The sequence below is a fragment of the Haliotis rubra genome, unplaced genomic scaffold, assembly GCF_003918875.1.
Source record: "Haliotis rubra isolate DU_JTF1 unplaced genomic scaffold, ASM391887v1 Scf537, whole genome shotgun sequence".
In the NCBI taxonomy this organism is placed as follows: Eukaryota; Metazoa; Mollusca; class Gastropoda; order Lepetellida; family Haliotidae; genus Haliotis; species Haliotis rubra.
Genome location: NW_025767232.1, coordinates 217,693 through 240,263, shown reverse-complemented (window position 1 = coordinate 240,263; position 22,571 = coordinate 217,693). Strand labels below are relative to the sequence as shown.

At 39.8% G+C, this 22,571-nt stretch overlaps 2 protein-coding genes and 1 long non-coding RNA gene across 3 annotated transcripts; 2 read left to right on the top strand and 1 right to left on the bottom strand.

The window, feature by feature from the left end:
* Nucleotides 1-162: 162 nt before the first annotated feature.
* LOC124253265 (mediator of RNA polymerase II transcription subunit 20-like) lies at nt 163-7,867 on the bottom strand. The gene is made up of 4 exons (XM_046687007.1): nt 7,769-7,867; nt 5,605-5,750; nt 3,830-4,080; nt 163-1,021 (listed from the first exon to the last, which is right to left on the bottom strand). The coding sequence occupies exons 1-4, from the start codon at nt 7,780-7,782 to the stop codon at nt 785-787; spliced, it is 648 nt and encodes a 215-aa protein (XP_046542963.1). The 5' UTR covers nt 7,783-7,867; the 3' UTR covers nt 163-784.
* A 151-nt stretch (nt 7,868-8,018) lies between these two features.
* Nucleotides 8,019-14,754, top strand: LOC124253266 (small nuclear ribonucleoprotein F). The gene is made up of 4 exons (XM_046687008.1): nt 8,019-8,155; nt 9,214-9,339; nt 10,045-10,109; nt 13,683-14,754. Exons 1-4 carry the CDS (start codon nt 8,150-8,152, stop codon nt 13,750-13,752), a joined length of 267 nt encoding a protein of 88 aa, XP_046542964.1. The 5' UTR covers nt 8,019-8,149; the 3' UTR covers nt 13,753-14,754.
* Nucleotides 14,755-17,140: 2,386 nt separating this feature from the next.
* On the top strand, nt 17,141-19,880 carry LOC124253267. Its single transcript, XR_006892148.1, has 3 exons — nt 17,141-17,292; nt 18,702-18,812; nt 19,757-19,880. It is a non-coding gene; the product is annotated as an uncharacterized LOC124253267 (long non-coding RNA).
* The last annotated feature ends 2,691 nt before the right edge of the window (nt 19,881-22,571 follow it).

Sequence of the window (22,571 nt, the reverse complement as noted above, 5' to 3'; positions counted from 1 at the left end):
AAAATCTGGGACACCAGAAATGGGCTTCACACATAGTACCCATGTGGGGAATCAAACCCGGGTCTTCAGCGTGGTGAGAGAACACTTTAACCACTAGGCTACCCCACCACCCCCTATTTGGTATGGGATTGCAATCCTACCAAATAAATGCCTTGTCCTTACTTTTTGCTGGTCGTGGGCCAACAGATTGATGTTCATTTTCACTTTGAACTAAATAACAAAACATTCTAGACAGACTACCTACAGTTGAGACTGTGTCCATCCAGCTAGTTCGCCACACCCTATACCTGACAGCCACTGGTCAACTAATCCATGTTACTGTCTAGATACTCATCCCCTAACACCTTCTTTACACTGACAGGAACTGTAACAGTATCATGTCCCATGTGGGAAATGTAAGTCAGGCTGTCATCAATATCCTGCATCAAGGGATGTGTTCTTCACCATTATTCTGCAAGTGTTGGGCCCATTCCACAAAGCGATCATTGCTCTAAGGTGATCATAACTCCCATAACATAACACTGCTTTTGGGACGTTGTAGTGCTGAGATCGCATTGTTGAATGAGGCACAGGCTACATCAACACATCCAACATGGGCTGCACCAACGCAAAGAACATCCACAGTTTTTAACCTCAGTATAAGCGAATACTGATGTGCTTTGTCAACAGGCTGAATCTTCTCAGTCTTCCAGCTTGCTTGCTGAAGTTGTATGCACCATATTTGGCCAATTGGTCGCCATTTAAAGCACCTACAGCAAAGGAATCCTTAGAAATGTGCAGCATTCTACCGCGATATCATAGTCGGCGGTGTTGTAGACCCTGTTGTTGATGCTGACTTCCGGATGTTGTTGAAGTGTTCCAGATACTGACTCATAGTGTCGGTTGTGGAGTACAAAATGTCCATCTTGGACTTGAGGTAAGATGGCGGGTTGTCCGTGATGCTGCTACCCAAGATGCTCTGTAGCAGCTCCTTCATCAGGTTCCAGCAGTCGTTCGGAACAACGCACGGACAGTACTCCACCTGAAACACAGCACAACACATGGACAGTACTCCACCTGAAACACAGCACAACACACGGACAGTACTCCACCTGAAACACAGCACAACACATGGACAGTACTCCACCTGAAACACAGCACAACACACGGACAGTACTCCACCACACGGACAGTAAAAACACAGCACAACACATGGACAGTACTCCACCTGAAACACAGCACAACACACGGACAGTACTCCACCTGAAACACAGCACAACACACGGACAGTACCACCTGAAACACACAACACATGGACAGTACTCCACCTGAAACACAACACAACACGGACAGTACTCCACCTGAAACACAGTACACAACACACGGACAGTACTCCACCTGAAACACAACACAACACACGGACAGTACTCCACCTGAAACACAGCACAACACACGGACAGTACTCCACCTGAAACACAACACAACACCACGGACAGTACTCCACCTGAAACACAACACACAACACACGGACAGTACTCCACCTGAAACACACCTGAACACACACGGACAGTACTCCACCTGAAACACAGCACAACACACGGACAGTACTCCACCTGAAACACAGCACAACACACACGGACAGTACTCCACCTGAAACACAACACAACACATGGACAGTACTCCACCTGAAACACAGCACAACACACCGACAGTACTCCACCTGAAACACAGCACAACACACACGGACAGTACTCCACCTGAAACACAGCACAACACACGGACAGTACTCCACCTGAAACACAGCACAACACACGGACAGTACTCCACCTGAAACACAACACAACACACGGACAGTACTCCACCTGAAACACAGCACAACACCACGGACAGTACTCCACCTGAAACCTGGCACAACTCACACAGCACACAACCTGAAACACAACACAACACACGGACAGTACTCCACCTGAAACACAGCACAACACACGGACAGTACTCCACCTGAAACACAGCACAACACACGGACAGTACTCCACCTGAAACACAGCACAACACATGGACAGTACTCCACCTGAAACACAACACAACACACGGACAGTACTCCACCTGAAACACACAACACACGGACAGTACTCCACCTGGAAACACAGCACAACACACCACTCCACCTGAAACACAACACAACACACGGACAGTACTCCACCTGAAACAGTACTCCACGGACTGTACTCCACCTGCAACACAACACAGACAACCACCGGACAGTACTCCACCTGAAACACAACACAACACACGGACAGTACTCCACCTGAAACACAACACAACACACGACTCCCACCTGAAACACAGCACAACACACGGACAGTACTCCACCTGAAACACAGCACAACACCACGGACAGTACTCCACCTGAAACACAGCACAACACACACGGACAGTACTCCACCTGAAACACAGCACAACACACGGACAGTAATTCCACCTGAAACACAACACAACACACGGACAGTACTCCACCTGAAACACAACACAACACACGGACAGTACTCACCTGTACTCCACCTGAAACTCACAAACACAACACAACGGACAGTACTCCACCTGAAACACAACACAACACACGGACAGTACTCCACCTGAAACACAACACAACATGGGACAGTAACGGACAGTACACCTGAAACACAACACAACAGCACAGTACTCCACCTGAAACACCACAACGCATCGACAGTACTCCACCTGAAACACAACACAACGCGGACAGTACTCCACCTGAAACACAACACAAACACAACACAGCACACGGACAGTACTTCCACCTGAAACACAACACAACACACGGACAGTACTCCACCTGAAACACAACACAACACACGGACAGTACTCCACCTGAAACACAACACAACACACGGACAGTACTCCACCTGAAACACAACACAACACACGGACAGTACTCCACCTGAAACACAACACAACACACGGACAGTACTCCACCTGAAACACAACACAACACACGGACAGTACTCCACCTGAAACACAACACAACACACGGACAGTACTCCACCTGAAACACAACACAACACACGGACAGTACTCCACCTGAAACACAACACAACACACGGACAGTACTCCACCTGAAACACAACACAACACACGGACAGTACTCCACCTGAAACACAACACAACACACGGACAGTACTCCACCTGAAACAACACAACACGGACAGGACTCCACCTGAAACACAACACAACACACGGACAGTACTCCACCTGAAACACAACACAACACAACACACGGACAGTACTCCACCTGAAACACAACACAACACACGGACAGTACTCCACCTGAAACACAGCACATACAACCATTGTCTACCCACACAGAATGATATTGAAACATGTTACACATAGAACAAAATCCCTAATCACATCTTGGTCCCTTTTGATTCAAAATCCATGATTGTATGCAGAGAACATATTTTCCCTATTTTGCTACGTATTAATAAGAGGTTCAATCTGGCCTTTGCCCATGTATATGACAAGCTGATAAAATGAAAATGTTTAAAAACTGACCATAAAGGAAATTTATTCACAAACATAAGGAAAAGATATGATACTGACCCTGTTTAACCCATAGATATACATAATTAATGAATGAACAAACCTTTCACAAATCATTATAAAAGTTATCAAGTGTGTTCCATGCACGGATGAGAATTAACACTATGGTCAATTCAACACCTGCTTGTACTGGTCTATTAATTGTTTCAGGAACCATTAGACATTAGCTCTCAAGGGAAATCTATACCTTATGTGCACAAACTTTACAAAAGGTCCAAAACTTTACCTCAACTAAAATTCCTTTGAAATTCGATGTCAGTGTCACAGAGCCGATCTTTATGACAAAGTCCCCCAACTCGTATCTCTGTCCCTTTGATTCAATTTTGAATCCTTTCCTTTGCTGGTAGTAGTTCTTGAGCTTCTGCACCAGTCCATCAAACAGATCGTCTGCCACCAGACTCGTCCCCGAGTCCAAGATGGCGAAACATGTGGCTGGATATTCACTGTTGTGAAGGATGCTCAACTGTTTCTGTTGGGCTGTAAACATAACCCATGCATCACTCAAACATTCAGTGTAAACATAACCCATGCATCACTCAAACATTCAGTGTAAACATAACCCATGCATCACTCAAACATTCAGTGTAAACATAACCCATGCATCACTCAAACATTCAGTGTAAACATAACCCATGCATCACTCAAACATTCAGTGTAAACATAACCCATGCATCACTCAAACATTCAGTGTAAACATAACCCATGCATCACTCAAACATTCAGTGTAAACATAACCCATGCATCACTCAACACATTCAGTGTAAACATAACCCATGCATCACTCAAACATTCAGTGTAAACATAACCCATGCATCACTCAAACACATTCAGTGTAAACATAACCCATGCATCACTCACACATTCAGTGTAAACATAACCCATGCATCATCAAACATTCACTGCATCACATTCAGTGTAAACATAACCCATGCATCATGCATCACTCAAACATTCAGTGTAAACATAACCCATGCATCACTCAAACATTCAGTGTAAACATAACCCATGCATCACTCAAACATTCAGTGTAAACATAACCCATGCATCACTCAAACATTCAGTGTATATTACTTGGATATGATTTGTTTGTTTGTTGTTTACTGCTGCACTCAGCAATATTCCAGCCATATAGCCGCGATATGTAAATAATCGAGTCTGGACCAGACAATCTAGTGATCAACAGCATGACCTGTTATTTTATCTATGCACCGGTACGCAAGCTAAGATTTGACATTTATGTGTGTACGCATGTAAGATCAAATTTATTGAGTATTTACAAAAATTCAAGCGTACCTGTACAAAATAGACCTAATAGGAATTGAGTTTTCACAAAAATATTTGCGTAATTTACGCAGATACGCAGCTTATCTGTACCTCTGAACTGTTGCATCAGCTTTGACTCGTATGAAACTATATTTGGAGTACATTTTGTATTTGGTTACACATCCTGTAAGGATGTGTTCATTATCCTTTAATTGTGATACACATCATATTCGCCTATTTGTTGTGAAATACTGGAGCAGATCAAGTCCCTATTAAACCTGTGAAGGTCCGGCTTAGAATATTGGCCTTCAGTAACCCATGCTTGTCGTAAGAGGCGACTAACGGGATCGGGTGGTCAGGATTGCTGACTTGGTTGACACATGTCACCAGTTCCCAATTGCGCAGATCGATGCTCATGCTGTTGATCACTGGATTATCTTTTCCAGACTTGATTATTTACAGACCGCTGCCATATAGCGTGAATATTGCTGACTGCGGCGTAAAACTCAACTCAGATCATCATCTCAGATGATGTTTGAGTGGAGAGAATGTCTGACCAGACATGTTTAGTTTGAATCTTTCATCAAACACTGACAGTTGCTGAATCTATCAGTCAGTAGTTTCTCTGGACTGGACTTGATGACATATCTACCCCCTTGAAGTAAATATGCAAACTGTTGTACTGAATAACATTCGCTCTAAATAGCAAGGTTTCATATCCTAATATTTTGACCATACCTCCTTGTTGGAAAGTAGATTGGAAAGTTTCACAGTCCACACAGAAATTGCCTGCCTTCACTGCTCCAAGCTGCTCTGTCTGTCGCTGGAGGGTGTCCACTACTTGCTGACCACTCTTCCCCTCTGGCACTGGGTACAGGTACACACTGTAAAGACGACATATTGTATACACACCACACAGAGGATCCCATTGTAACACTTCCAGCAGACACGTGAAGATCAGGGTAAGAATTGATCTTCAGCAACCCATGCTTGTCATAAGAGGCAACTAGCGGGATCGGGTAGACAAGCACGCTGACTTGGTTGGCACATGTCATTGTATCCCAATTGCGTAGATCAATGCTCATGCTGTTGATCACTGAATTGTCTAGTCCAGACTTGATTATTTACAGACTGCTGTCATATAGCTGGAATATTGCTCAGTATATGTAAACCTAAACTCACTCACTCACCTCAAGCAGACTACTCTATTACTAACTGGGTTCAAGTACTAGGGGTGTAATGATTACCCATATACTTACTATGCATCAGAATACTTGGGGCCATGATACAAGCATTAAAAAACAATGCATGTAAAAATGACATGTAAAATTATTTGAAACATTATCTAAAATACTATTTTCTGTTAGTACATGTAATTGTAAATGGATTCACAGATGAAAGAAATCATATCTGGTAATTACATTTTGATCTGATTTACTTATATTTGCTTTGTTGATTTAATATCTTTCCTAACATGGCAGTAAAGAGAGTGGCCAAGAGCTATAATAGCGTCCCAGGTTGTAGTCAAGACATGACCCAACATCACAGCTGTAGTACATGGAAGGGATACTAAACTATTCCATATATACAGAGATATGTTCCCAAAGAAAGTGGCTAACTTGACCTAAAATTCTTGTCAAATTTGTACCTGTTTTGGAGCATTTATAACATTTTTGCTCAACCCATACCCAAATACTGATGACTCATCCCAAAATTTGGACTACTAATGTTTGTAAACACAAATCAACAAAGTCTTACTTGAGAACATGCTTAATCCGTTTAATCAATATGCTGTAGTTGAACAGATACTTTTCAGAAGTGACTGAAATTACTAAACATGTTTCAGGTTATCAGTTCATAATAACACATCTAAAACAGTATTTCTTGGTCATTGCATGTGATTTTGTTTGGTCTTTGGTAGAGTTGAGACAACAAACAATCACTTCAAATCATGCATATCATAGTATATTTATTTGGCCTTTTCGGTTACGAGTCATCCAGTTTTGTGGACCACTTAGTTTGGGTTGTCCAGTTCCACATGGAAGTAGTTTATGAACGATATTTGATGATGTTTTTTGTCTATTTCTGCAATTCGTCCTGTTTAAAGTATGGTATATAACTTTAGGTAAACAGATCTTAGCCTTACTAACACTGACATGTCTACCCACTATTGTGAAATGTGTTGATCCTCAGTGCTTACAGTGAACTCATTAAACATTAGACTGTTGTGACAATGATTGTTAACCTTCTCCTGCCTGTACTACTGTTTAATTAACCTACTCTCCTGTGTAAACCGGTACATCTCTCTGGATTCCCTAGCTAGAGTGATAGCAGTGACTACCAAAATCTTACAATTACATGTTCTTTATACTACAGTGTATATACAGTGTGTATATATTATATATTGCTTTGTATCCTCTCACATAAGGTAGCTTGAGTATGAGGTTTTATAACGAAATCATCGTCATACATATCTATGAAGAAGTTGGTAAGAGTTCCTCCCGTTCCCCCATCCCAAATAATATTTATAAATATACTAAAATTATGAACAAAACTTAACACAACAATTACTAGAGAACTCACAAAATGACTAAGTCCAAAATTTAAGTTAGGGTTAGGTTTTGGGTTGGGGGAACGGAAGGAACTCTTTCCAAGAAGTTGTAATCAATACAATTGCTACTTTTTTTAACCAGAGACCAAATACCGGTAAATGGTCTCTGTTTTCACCCAGTAACTTGAGATGCAAATTGGATTTGACTGATTTGAGTAGGAAACACATCGATTAAAGCTTGTGTTAATTATTCCAGTCAATAAAATCATTAGGGCCAAATCATTAACTGGGACAGACCACAAGGACTATCATGGACTTTCTATCTATTTCATGGACAACGAAATTACACACCATACAACTCCCATTGTTTTCACTTCAGTGTGGAACCTTCAGGGCAGCGCCATGTTGTTTGATCACAAACTGGAATACGGTAACAAAAACGAACGAAAATGTGTAAAATCTTTGAAAGATACTCTGAAAGTATGTTATGGGGATTATACTTGGAAATTATAGGACATAAATATATCATCAATCAAAGCCTTTCTAAAACATGCACATGTTTAAAGAACTGACATTTATTCAGAAAATGTATATATACATTTCACTTTATACATTTAACCGGAAGTAAGAGTGCGCATGCGGTGTTCGTTGAGACCACGCTTTGCCGGGAGAAAATTGGTTTCGAGTTAGGAAGGCCTTTATCAACATAGCGAGTCAACACAAACACACAAAATGGCTGTAAGTATTTCATCTTTTCCAGCTCTAATATGAATAATTAATTGATGAATATGTTTCGAAAACACCCAAGGCCGACTGAACGATGTAAGAAGCTGCCCGTCTAACAATGTCTGTCCGTGACCGTGCTAAGATTTTCCTTCAATATTCTGATTCAGAGAATCATTTCCAGTTACTTGAAATCTATGACTTGCATGATTTCAATTTATTTCGTAGAGAAAATTATGTTTTATCTGTTTACTTCTGTTTGTTGTGATAAACATGATAAACCATATACATAACTTTGATCATCAAAGAACATCTTGCAGAAGATCTATGCAAGATATTCGGCTATGTTTTACAGATTTTTTTAATTACCCTTCTGGTTCAAATATACATATCATCAAGGTGCAAGTGGAGTGTAAACATGTCACCTAAAGTTCAAATGTCATACCCATGACATGAAGGGGTCGTTGTCGGCACAGGTACTACAGATATGTACCCTGGTACGTTTCTGTATACAGATATGTACCCTAAACAAAGTCAAAATACAGAAACGTACCCGGTACCCTAAAAGGCGGACGAGTCCATATTCCACAATCCAAAACCGAAACCGCATGTAGTTGTTCCTGTTCAGCTGATTGCGAGTGGTATTCATATGCGTCGGATACGGTACTGTGTATTCTCATTAATTACATAACGCAATCAAATGTATCTAATACAACAGCATGACAGTTCCGATCAAGAATACGACAATGGGAATGGAATCGTCCTAGGGTACGTTTCTGTATTCTCATTATGGCCAGGGTACATCTGTATACAGAAACGTACCTGGGGTACATATCTGTAGTACCCGTGCCGACAACAACCCCTTCAGCATAATTGACCATAATATTCACACCAGTGATTGATAAACTTCAAGTCCTTGTCCTGATCAACATGACACCTATGCACAGAAAATGTGATCAGCTCGTATGAGATGAAAGTATTCACAAATTTGAGATGCTGAGTTGTGATGTCACCGATTCACTGAACACAAGCAAACTTTCTTTACAGATCATTTCTGACATTTTTACTTACAGGCTCTTCCTATGAACCCCAAACCTTTCCTGAATGGTTTGACAGGCAAGCCAGTGATGGTGAAACTCAAGTGGGGAATGGAGTATAAGGGCTATCTAGTGTCAGTGGATGGCTACATGAACCTACAGGTATACACACACATATCCATTTATAGTTGTACACAACTTGAAATGAGAAATTTGGTAAGCATGATATGAAAATATGTACCCAACAACTTGGACCTGCTGGTCAGATTCTGTTAATTCCATATTATTGTCTGTCAGCTGTGAAGATCCTTTCTCGTGGTGTTCCAGACTTTACTTTTTAAAGACCATCTTCACATGATGGGGTGGTGGAGTAGCTCGTCACACCGAAGAGCCTGGTTCGATTCCCCACATGGGTACAATGTGTGAAGCCCATTTCTAGTGTCCCCTGCTGTGATTTTGCTGGAATATTGCTATGAACACAGTGTAAAAACATACTCACTCTCTTCATGACATAGGTTTAGGCTGTATGGATGTGAGTTTTGATGCAGTATTCATCCATAATAACAACTGTCATAATATTGAAGTGTTTGAACTTCAGGTATATTGCTATAGAAGTTGAAACTAGGGACCGCTTATATTGTATCAATAGTTCATGCCAAGGACCTCTGGACTTTCATGCGTTTTTGTTGCAGAACTAAATTTGAAGCAATGCGTTTAAATAGGCAAATCATGGTTTGTTACTGTAAAAAGAAGTGACATGAGCGATTGGATCGTGTCACCACATGTTCAGCAATTTCAACATGTTTACATGGCTACAAGAATGGTGTTACATACAAGTGTCAATGTGACATTTTTCCTTTGTTTCAGTTGGCCAACACAGAAGAATACATTGATGGTGCATTAGCTGGCAACTTGGGGGAGGTTCTCATCAGGTAACACTCCACATTCCTACATATGGGCAAGACTGTTTGGGTTATATATAATAAGAGTCTGGAGAAAAAAGTTCATGGTTTATGTTAAATACACCGCATGACAGGAACACAACATCAGAGGACACCAGGTGTCATGGTTAATATTCATACATGTGCTGTTTCGAAGTGTGTTGAAGGACTCTTTGTACATATTTGTCATGAAAAACACGTTGTTGTTTTTTTTATGAACTGCAGCTTCTTGTGACAATAAATCAACACGTAAAGTTCAGTTCAGGAGGTCAAAGGTCATGTACAAATTTGAAACTAAGATATCTCGCTGCCATGAAAATGGGGCAAATACATATTTTCAACAATGATTAAGAGACCACTAAGTGTCTTATATGGTTTTTATTTTTGATATTAGTAACAAACAGTTCACTTTGTACCAGAAAGTCAGAGGTCGAAGAGTATTAAAGTCAGATGTAGTGGTGTTCCAATGATCGAAAATAATTGAAAATCGATTGTAAAATGTTTTTTTCAATTAATCAGAAATTTGTTTTAGTATAACACACTTGAATGAAGTAAACTAACCATTAAATTTGATGAATCTTCATGGACAAACATGCACTCAACAGCGTATAGCAATGTGCATTGTAAAATTTTAACCACTTTTATTGTTTAAATACAATTCCAGTATCTTCTTGCATCTTTTCATTGCATGACAGTATTAGTTAGAAAAAAAACATTAATTAGAAAAAAACCCCTTTAAATTGGTGATTACATTAAAAAGGTTTATATTTTGATTATGGTCGATAATCATTCACCACAAGTCCTCTGATAACCGACAGTGGATTTGATTTCCGATTCCCAACACTAGTCAACTGTACAAAGTCACCTGCTAATGAGAAGACAGGTCTGACAATTTCAAAAAATGCATATTACCTCCAAAGACTTGTAAGTGTTATATCTTACCAGAGGAGTTAATGATAATGTTGTGCAGTATACAGATGTTTCAGGAAAGGTAGTTAGAAAACTTACCAGTATAAGATATAAGATAATACTTTGTTAATTGTTCAAGTTAAATACAATGACACACTAAAAGACCATGTCAGAATGATGTAAAAGCTCTAGTTAAAAATTAAGGACATGAAACTAAACTAAATTAAAAGGTGCTCAACTTTGGTAAATTTGGTATTTGTAGACCAAACTATTTGTTGAGGGAACGAATACTGACGGGTACACATGATTGTTGACATAGGTCACTTGACAGTTGACAGCCAACACTGAAAGAACAGAACAAAATTTAATGAACTGAATAGATGAATTAAATCACCTTCTTACCAAAATTATCAAAATTCAATTAAACTTTCACTAACAGACGAGGCAGACATTGTTTGAGTGAAATGTTAGAAAATGGCAGTTTTCCTTAAAGGTCATTGCAACCAAAAATCAAACAGAATTAAAACACAATTATCACTTATTCATGACATATAATATACATTGCTGATTATGAAAAAACATATAAACAAAATTATAAGCGTACAATCTCAAATCAAAAGTGCAATATTTTGTACCTGGGTTTACTTCCTCGAAACGAAGCACCCAGGATACCGAACCCAGTCAGAGCAGGTGGGTGTGCACTCAAGTGAAACGGCTGGTTCATTTGCCAATGCCCTCACGGCTCATTGTGTGTGTGTATATAGATATGTTGGGTTTTGTAAATACATGCTCATTTTTTGTGTATAACATTTTGCAATCAACAGACATCATAACATGTCATGTGTACAAGTATCACACCTGCCTGTCTGTGTAATTACATAATGTGACAGAGACCGAACTCGGGCCATAAATCAATGCATTTTGTTTATGGTGTATAGCCTGATAGGTGTTAAGTTCAACTTGCATTTGGTCAGTGATTGAAATTGTGTATTGAATATTGTCATCAGCAGACGGGCAGGCAGATACATAGGTGTCAATAAAACAGACATATATATATATATATCACAGTTAGAAATTCTGTCAACGCTTAATAATGACATTGCTTTTAAGTATCGAACTGAGAAAGTGACTCGGTAAGAAGAACGTGTTGTGAAATAGGCAAATGAAATTATATAAACAGTTAAATCGGTAATCTACTGTCATAACTTATAAAAAGCTCGCACCTGTGAAATATCAACACCGCCAGTATTCACCGCCAGCGAACGGTTTTCCGTCTTGAAATGTCTAACGCCTCACTGGTTGACACATAGCTGAGTAGATCTAGATCCTAACAAGGTTCTTTTATGTAATGAGTAGATTATTTACTATTTGTTTTTATTAGACTACTCCTGCTCACTAGTGTTGGGAATTGGTTAAAATCTCATAATTCATGATTGGTTCGTTACAACCGATCAATCATCGAAAATAATTGGTTAGCGTCATTTATGAAATTTGTTAATGCACATAAAAATAAGGAAAAAAACCATGTAGTTCTTTTGGGGCTTTTTGGCAAAATTTCACATCTTTAAAGGATGACTAGTATGTTAGGAACATAAATTTCTTGGAGCCTTTAATGGGCTTGAAACGAGCTTGTAGTGCTTACAAAATGTAACAGACAAAACTAACCATGTGAAAAATATTGTTAATGAAAACAAGTGTTCCAAAATTGGTTGTGTTCGATTATGAGAAATTATGATTGATTGCTTGGTCGTTACGACCAATCTTCGATTATTTCAATTAATCGGACCACCACTTATAATCCGGACATCCCGCTTCCAAGCTGCGCAAACCTCTTTCATTGCGCATGTGTGCTATGAGCGCAGCACAGCTGTTGAAACCACTTTTCACCCCAAGCGCTCACAGGCCTTCGTGTGTCTTTGCGAAGATTAAAGATTAAAAAAAATATTTTTTTTAGATGACACCCAACTCGAAATGCTACACAGTACAATACATTATGACAAGGCCGGACACTTCGGTATACCCCACCCGCCTGCTTTGCAGATCGCTCCGCTACCATTGCATGCAATCGATTTAAACTTAATGTAAACATAATCATGAATGATTGGCCTATCGATCACCACTCATGAGACCTTCCAATTCTTTATTGCTATTTCTGCAAGTCGATTGAAACCCGATTTTGACTCTCAACTAAAAGATCTTGACACAAATGGATGACGATATGTCCGCACAAAACGGAGGTGTGGTCGAAGCAAGCCCTCTGATTGGTCAACGCTTGCAAAATCTGCAATTCTATAAAAATTAACTTGATTTTTTCCTTTGTCGACTGCTTAATGTAAGAGTATTTTTCATGCAATGGCTTCTCAAAAGAAAGCATCAGTTGTAAATATCTCCTAAACAAGGATCAAGACGAAGGCCTGTGCAAGCGCTGGGGTGAATTTAGTGAATCGTTTGAACTCCGATTTCGTGGGGGGGTTTTCATCGCGTTATTTTTCAACTTTATAAGTTTGATTTGCATTTTTGATGATTTGTATCTGTAAGTCCATACCAAAAGGTATCAGAATCTGCAAAGTTGTGTTTTACGTTGCATGTGACCTTTGCGGGTCTCTTCTTTGAGGCACTGTGTCAGTAAGCTGATGTGTATGTGTTTACTTGCAGATGCAACAATGTGCTGTACATCCGGGGCGTGGAAGAAGAGGAGGAGGAGGGGGAGATGAAGGACTTATAGAACAGGGAATCTTTATATGGACATGACATGTACTTGAACACTGTGCCCCGGTCTGGAACATTGTTCCATATCGATGTCGGACTGACCCAGCCACCAATCATTCCTGCTGGGATTTGTCATCTCACATTGTGTTACAATCCACATCTATTCATGGAGCTCATCTCTACAATGACTGTGTGGACACTGCCTGTCATCCATCATCAGTTTGTTTCATGCATATTGTTTACTAAACCAATGTGAATCAGGCCATAAGGAATTATTTACGAAGATTTTCATTGCCTATGCCATCACACATTATTATATCACATGCAGTAAAAGAAAATTGCCATGTGTGTTCTTTTCGTTTTTAATTAGATAAAATAGGCAATATGCTCATTCCTTCGACCATTCATGCTTCATTAGCATGTCCTTCAACAGTTAATGTACACATATGCCTTGGACTGTAAAAACTGTATACCACTCAAAAGTTAAAGAACAGGAAGAATAAGAAGAAATCTTTGTTTGATCCACCGACCATTTTAGAACAGCTGTAAACCTATGAAAAAGTGGTAGTGTTTGACATGTTTTCTGGTGGTATAAAAACTTGCTATGTAATAAGATGTGATGAAAATCTAATAATTAATTTATTTTGGCCTTGAGGATGTCAGGACCTCCTGTTGGGAAGTGAACCTAAAATCCAGGAGGTCCCTGTATAACCCGAATGTTCCAAGATTTGAGGGGTTCCCAAATTAAGATATTTCAGCTGTGAACTTCACCGAATCCAGGACTCTTGAATCCAGGACTCTTGAACGCTGGCCAGGGCATGTTTCAAGATGGTGTTTCTTATATTGGTGGATCAGTACAAATACCACAAGGAAGTGTATTTGTTGAGGTTTCACATCACTGCCCAGTCTTTATTGTTTCAGGTATTTCAAGTGTATCATGTATTTCAAGATACCAGTTTCAGATGTGTATCGGAACTTGTAATTTTTTTAATGAAAGATAAAGAATGTCGATTAAGAAGTGTGTGTTTGTTGTTGATTAAGTGCAACTGGACTTAATGACCTGCAGAACCTCAACATGGAGGTGTAAAAGACAGATGGCATTTGTTCAGTTGATGTTATGTGCCAGCGCTGGACCTAGATCTACATAAAACATGTTATATTAAAATCAAGTCTACAATCAAGTGTGGTTAACTTCTAGGTGCAATGTGTGTCTAAGTGATGTGACTTGACTGTGTGTCGTCTACCCAAAGGTTTAGCCTCAGGAGACCAGACCTATTTAAAATACATGAGGCATTTCAGATTGGTCACCTTACTAGTACTTAACCAGGCACATGAAATAAATGGTCACTGGGTACCACAATCACAGATTTGGGAATACAAATCCCAGCTAGCAACAGTGGGCCTCTGTCTACTAAAAGTACTACACATAGTAAGTCAATCACTTTGTCAAGATTTCAAGTAAATCAACTGACCTTCAGTAACCCATGCTTGTCATGAGAGGCGCCTAACGGGATCGGGTGGTCAGGCTCGCTGACTTGGTTGACACATGTCATCGGTTCCCATTTGCGTAGATGGATGCTCATGCTGTTGATCACTTGATTGTTTGGTCCCAGAGCTACAGATAACTTTTGGGGTCATTGAGTTATGTACTCACTTGTGTTCATCTCAAATGGGTATCCCATTTTTTCTTTGAGTAACCAAATAAATTGTACTCACCTCACTCGAATTCGATTGGGTATTTTGCCATTTTCCATTAAATTTGAAAATACATGTAGTGAAGTTTAAAAGTTAATGTTTGTTATTTATATTCGATCTGTAATATGAGAAACGATAAGAAAGACTGCAAGTTGTCAAGTTCATGTCCTGAAATAGAACCTCTCAGTATACTTCAGTTATTTTATCTATCCACCGGTACGCAAGCTTAGACTTTGACATCTTTGTGTGTACGCATGTAAGATCACATTTATTGAGAATTTACAAACATTCAAGCGTACTGAATAGACTGAATAGAAATTGAGTTTTCACATAAATATTTGCGTAATTTACGCAGACACGCAGCTTATCTGTACTTCTGGGTCCAGACTGGATTATTTACAGACCGCCGCCATATAGCTGGAATGTTGCTGAGTGCGGCGTAAAACTGAACTCACTCACTCTCTTGTCTGCACACTCTTGGCATTACATGAACAAGTACCATGTCACAAAATTAAGTTTGGGAGTTGTTCTGTTTGAGATCTTTTGTTACAAGTTTGTAGATTGGCACTGTGACCAGCAATCTCCTTATCCATTAGATTACCTCAAGGATAATGCTGCAGTAAATGATATGGAGTTTACACCAGTGTTAGTGAGTGATTTGGGGTAACCCAGAGTGTTCGTGATAAGCTGCACTCAGCAATACTAACCCTTGGAGAATTAAATCAGTCTTTTACAATGATCATGCATGTTCTCTTAATTTCGGAGGAGCATGGATGCATGACTTTCACACTTAAAAAAACCCAGCACAAGTTAATGATAGCATGATCCGAGTTTTGCTGACATTCCAACTATTTGGGGTAGCCAAGTGGGTAATGCGTTCTCTCGTCATGCCGAAGACACAGGTTCGATTCCCCACATGGGCACGATGTGTGAGGCCCATTTCTGGTGTTCACCGTCGTGATATTGCTGAAATATTGCAAAAAGTGGCGTATAACTAAACTCACTCACTCCACCCAGTGGTCATATGATCTGGTGTGTCTAAGGGACGTAACTCTGGATAGCAAAGTACAGTTGCAGCACTAAGGAAAAAGAGGTAATGTTGCAGCTCGGATTGTAAGCTCGGGATTTATTTCTTATTTTAATGGGTAAATATTATGATCCATAATTTATGAACTTCATTTAGTGTGAAATGAGGCAGCTAACCAAGTTGTATTTTAAATACCTAAAAACATTCAGTTGTTACACGCAGTAAAGCAGAAAAGAGTGAAAGCTAAGAAATATCAGTACGTCACCATAAAAGTATTGCTGCAGAAGGCGGGCAAAGTTGGACAAAGGTTAGTTCATATAAATAACTCGTATTCCAGCCAAGACCTACATAACCTTGGTATAGTGCAAAGTCGTCTAGTTATATGCTGGACTACCAAGTTATATGCTGGACTAGACAAAGGTTTTAGGGTCCAGCGGCCCATAAAGATTATGACACAACTTTCTGTCATTTAATACTTAAAATATTAATATGAAAGTGAAACAGTTAATACTTTTCAAACGTACACACTTATTTTCAAAATATCGACAAAAGCATCCTGGTAACCATTGTATAAAATAATGTAACTTGTACGTACGCTTCACATGTTAAACTGGTTTTGTGATTGTGCACAATGAGCGTGTAGACAGGAGCCCAGTCCTGTTTTCCGCCTCAATCGGAGCTACCCTATGTGAGCTTGGGCACTCGAATGAATTCCGACATATTGGTAAGGTGTTGAAAACTGCCGATACCTTCCGAATGCCTATCTAATCCCACAAGCATGGCGTCTGCGGTTGTATCATTCGCTAAGAGTTTATGGACTGACCCATTCAGATGGTTTGTAACGAATCTGTATCTGTATCTGCTTTACAAAATCGGTAGCACCGAAAAACATTCGCAGCAACAAAAGTACACCTTCCATGAATGCTGGATTCAATCGTGCATGAGCTGGTCATTGCCTCAGAATTCGTTCACCTCCGTGAATCACTGGCTCATCCGTAAACATCGTGATGTTGTTTGTTAAACACTCACGGCCCACATGCGCATATGTTTGTTGTAATTACCATTTGCATACTGGCCATTTTAGATCAATTCATGTTTGTCCATATTCATCGATTTAATGTGCTGTAGGGGTCGTCGACAAGGGTACGACAGATATTGTTTGCAGCCATTTTAGCTGCAGCCACGATCAGAATACGGTACCCATGATTAGTCCATTTCACGTTGCGCTGTGCACTTAAACTGTTTGTTGATTGTGAACATATCTTTGGCCCATATATCTTATTCAGTGTCTGGATAACAGACAGTATGTTTATCTCCTAAATGGTGAACGAGTCCATATTCCTCAACCCGAATCCCAGTTGAAGCAGTTCACCTGCTTACAAGAGCTTGCATGATAATACTCTGCTTCCCGAAGTGTGCTGTACAGCTATAAATGTACTTCACTGTGATCGTTCATTTTTTATACCGTTTTTTGTTTTATTTTTTATTTTTATTTTTTTATACCCACTTGTTATATCACGATGTGATATACGTATGCCATAAAACAGTATTACTGCTCACTATTTTGATTTTGGCTTGGGGGCTTTTCTGTATACTAATACGTACCTTGGGTATATATCTGTACCTAAGGCTGTAAGCTAAATTCGACAGAAATAAAGAAAAATAGGTAATGGGCTAATAAGTGGATGTTTGATCAATCATGAATCAGGTCTGGGATAAACACATTGACAGAATGATATGTCTATTATTATACCCAATATCACAGGGGCTTGGAACGCAAAATCTGGCTTCAAGGTCACTAACGGGTCTTAACACTAAATAAAAGGAAAGTGTTAAGATCCCATTTAGTGACGGTGCCCAAGATGACATATTGTGTTTACCACAATTGGCATACAACATCTGAATGTTTATTTTCAATAGCACTTGTTTCCAATATGCGGACATTATCTGGAATTTCGTTAGAATTTCAGCACCACAAACTTTACAAATTACATCACAATACCTTATGACATACTGTGTGAAATTTTGTTACCAAAACCACTGGTGAAACAATGCCCTGTGACAGACTGTGCCTGGATTATCGATTGTGCCTACACTCTTCTAAGTGTTCTGCCGTCTCTATACACATTGTCATTCAATAAGCTTCGGACATTTTATCATTTACCTGTTAACAGTTTACAGTTAAAAGATGATTTTCCATATTATTACTTCTGCCAACACTAATAACACATTTACTGCTGCAGGTCCCTTGTAAAGAGTGTCGTCGTGTTCTGTGGAGCTGTTTATATTGCAAGGGAGGTTGCTGCAGTAGAAGCTGCGGAAGTGTTGCCAACCTCTTGAACATGTTGAAGCAGGTTTGTCCAGTTGTACACTAGAACTAAACATTATCATGTAATCCAGCAAAAGTCTCACCATGAATCATAATTTGTCTTTTCATCACTTGCATGTTTTTAATTTAGAGTTTAATACTGGTTCATTTTCTTGGATAATGATTGTAGAGGTTTTATTCAAATTTGTTAATGAGACATAACAATTAAGAGTTGATGACATCATGAGAGTGTTGTAATACAATTTGTCTATTGGAAAATCAATGTTAGTCTAAGATGAGTGGAAAGGTTGAGTTTAGGTGAGGTGAGGTGAAATTGGGTTTAACATCGTGCTTGAGAATATTTCGCTCATATGACGACGTGCATGCGTGTGTATGTGTAGGTGCGGCTGCTTGTACTAGCCCAGACTGAAACTGGTTTTATAGTGCTAGCCCACTGAGATACCATGCCGCAGTGAAGCATGAATACCCCACTCAGACGCATTATACTGACTCCGAGCTGACCAGTCTTTGATGTGCCCATTGATGCCGAGCACCAGGCAGGGACCAACAAGTACCATATTTTAATGTCTTTTGGTATGGCGCGGTCGGGGATCGAACCCGCGACCTTCGGCTCTCCGGGCGGACGCTCTAACCACTACACCACGGAGGTGGTCTTTAGGGACTCATTTCTGCTAATGTCTTTGATCCAGCTTGTTTTCCTATCGTAGACTCTTACACCCTGAACAATTCGTTTTGAGCCAATTTCATATAGCACAAGGTGAAAATTAATCTCATGAGCAGGAAAATGTTAAGTTGATACCAATTTGAACAATGGATGTGGTCATCCACTTCTGAAATGATGCATGGTAGCCATTAAAATAGACTGGTGATATAATACCCTGTGTAATCAAGGGTGAATTGGTTGTTCATGATGATGATACCAGTCCTATTACCATCACAATATCATTCATAAACCAATTTCTGTTTCAGATGTAATTCTGTGATCTGACTGATGAGAGACTGTATCAAGCAGCAACGCCTACATTGTAGAACAATGTGAATACATGTGTGTATGAGATGATGTACCTGTAGTGTATAAACATGTGACAACTTGTGCTGTGTTTACATTTGTCTTTGTCAGTATGTGTTTAGTCTTCAGTTTCTGTGGTAACATATTCCAACTGAATTCAGTGTTCAGATATTCTTATGTATAATGAATAAGTATTGCAGGTATTGGTACGATGCTGTCAGCTACTTGAACTTTACGGAACTGTGCTGAGGATGAGTAAGAATCCAATACTGCTAGTCCTCACAGACAAAACCTGTGAATATCCAGGTTAGGATTAGTCTTCAGAAACCCATGCATGTCGTAACGGGCGAGTAATGGGATAAGGTGGTCAGGCTTGCTGACTTGGTCGACTCGTCGGTTCCCAGTTGGGTAGATGTAAATACAGCCTGGCCTAGGGGGTACTGGCAGGCTACTGTCATATTGCCCACACTCAAAACATCAAACAGGAAAAGTACTTACTTTAAAAATAAGTAATCAACTTGGTCTTACCAACCATAATTTGGAGAGATTAACTAAAAGTTACACAAATTATTTACACATTTTTAGCTTTATTTATAAGATGCAAAACAAATTTGTCACTTGTGGAATATTTTTACTTTTTCCCAAGCTTTTGCAAGGAAGAGAACTTTAGACCTACAGATGGTTCTGTCTTTATAGCTATGACCTAAGTTGTTGAATAATAAGTCTTGATCAAGGTACTGGCATCTTTAGCAAAACCTCAATCACATTTGCTGCACTTTCTTGTTGGTTTTGTTAATCTCTGTTTTATGACCAGTCACCAAATGATTGGAGAGAGAATTTCGCAGAAAAGTTAATATCCCAGCAGCGGAACTTAATTCTTCGTGGCTTGCAAAAGTAATTGATTATCAAATATTGTCTTATTGTTCTGGTGCCTTTAAATCGGAACAATGCCCCATAAGGCTTGTCCGCCTGTAGAAGCAACACCATCTCACATTTGGTGATTTTCATGGTCCATTCTAAAACATGGGAAATAAGCTATGTCACGTGCACTACGTTATAACCGACCCCACCCAGGGTACACTATTGGCAGACAAGTCTCAACAGAAGCCAATGGTTTTTATTTGCTCTCAAAACGGTAATACATGCAAATTATCAATGAAAATATGTCAGCAATATCAAATTTCTCTTTGTGAGAATTCGGAAGCAGCTGTTAGATGTACAAGAAAGATATATTGTATATTAACAGTGTCCTAGATGTATATTAATGTGTGATGCCCGTTTCTGGTGTCCCCTGCCGTGATGCTTGAATATTGCTAAAGGCGGAGTAAAACTAAACTCTCTCACTCCCAGATTACAACCAAGACCTATGTTCTTTGTACAATGCAACCTGTCTGGTGTAATGGAAGCAGCTTACTACAGTACAATACATGTTTCTCTACGTGAACACTACAGCTGTGGTATGATCCAGTGGCATGAGGCGACATGCGGGACCCAGAGGTCAGATTCGAGGACTTAATTGATGCATGCCATTGCATCCCAAATGCGCACACCGATGCAAGTGATATCAATCACTGGATTGTCTGATCCAGTGTCGATCAGTTACAGACCGCCGTCATATAGCTGGAAATATTTCTGAGTGCAGCGTTAAACAACAAACTTGGTTGCTGCATGTCATCTTAACCGAATGGCTTGGATTGATGCGCATGGTGCCACTCACTTGAAATTTCCATTGGTCATTTAGCAGGAATATTGCAGAGTTGGCTTCAAACAGTAAACACACTGTCATAAGATATGCATGAGATGAGATCCCCTTAACGCTGAGTACCCGAGAAGGTCCGGGTTAGAATTGATCTTCAGTAACCCATGCTTGTCGTAAGATGCGACTAACGGAATCGGGGGGTCAGGCCCGCTGACTTGGTTGACACATGTCATCGTATCCTAAATGCGTAGATCCATGCTCAAGCTGTTAATCACTGGATTGTCTGGTCCAGACTTGATTATTTACAAACCTCCGCTTAACAGCTGGAATATATCTGAGTGCGGCATAAAACGAAACTCACTCAACGCTGACATCACGCACTGATACTTGAACTTTAGAGTGCACATTGCAAACACAACATTGGCTTCGCGCATCTGTCCTTTATTACAAATAAAGGATTTGACATTACAACCGATGAAGACATGAAACAAGCTGACCTGGTCAATATTTTGTATACACCACGTTCCTCCACCATCAGTCAATATATACAACCAACCAGTGAAAATCTGGGGATGAATTCAGCCCCCATACCAGTAAGAGGCCACTAAGAATACATGGTGGTTATTCTCACCACAGGCAAACTGTAGTGCTACAGGGTTGCGCAACAGAAACATTACCAGTCTTCCTATATGCGAGTGAAGCTGTTCTCACCGACTAGCCCGATGTTGTAATCGTATCCGGATTCCGTAGATCGATGCTCATGATATCAATCATTTGGTTGTTTGGTCCAGACTCGATTGATTACAGACCGCAGTGATATACCTGAATTAACGCATTGCAAGCATGGGTTGCCACTTCTAGAACTATTGTTTTACAAGCATGGGTTGCCGATTCTAGAATTATTGCATTACAAGCATGGGCTGCCAGTTCTAGAATTATTGCATTACAAGCATGGGTTGCCGATTCTAGAATTATTGCATTACAGGCATGGGTTGCCAATTTTAGAACTATTGTATTACAAGTATGGGTTGCCAATTCTAGAATTATTGTATTACAAGCATGGGTTACCAATTCTA

What these genes read in the sequence shown, in the direction of transcription:
- LOC124253266 (XM_046687008.1), top strand. An exon ending in ATGGCTACATGAACCTACAG is followed by an intron (nt 9,340 to 10,044) that starts GTATACACACAC and finishes CCTTTGTTTCAG; the next exon opens with TTGGCCAACACAGAAGAATA. An exon ending in TTGGGGGAGGTTCTCATCAG is followed by an intron (nt 10,110 to 13,682) that starts GTAACACTCCAC and finishes GTTTACTTGCAG; the next exon opens with ATGCAACAATGTGCTGTACA.
- LOC124253265 (XM_046687007.1), bottom strand. An exon ending in ATCTACTTTCCAACAAGGAG is followed by an intron (nt 4,081 to 5,604) that starts GTATGGTCAAAA and finishes TTATGTTTACAG; the next exon opens with CCCAACAGAAACAGTTGAGC. An exon ending in TCAAAGGAATTTTAGTTGAG is followed by an intron (nt 1,022 to 3,829) that starts GTAAAGTTTTGG and finishes GCTGTGTTTCAG; the next exon opens with GTGGAGTACTGTCCGTGCGT.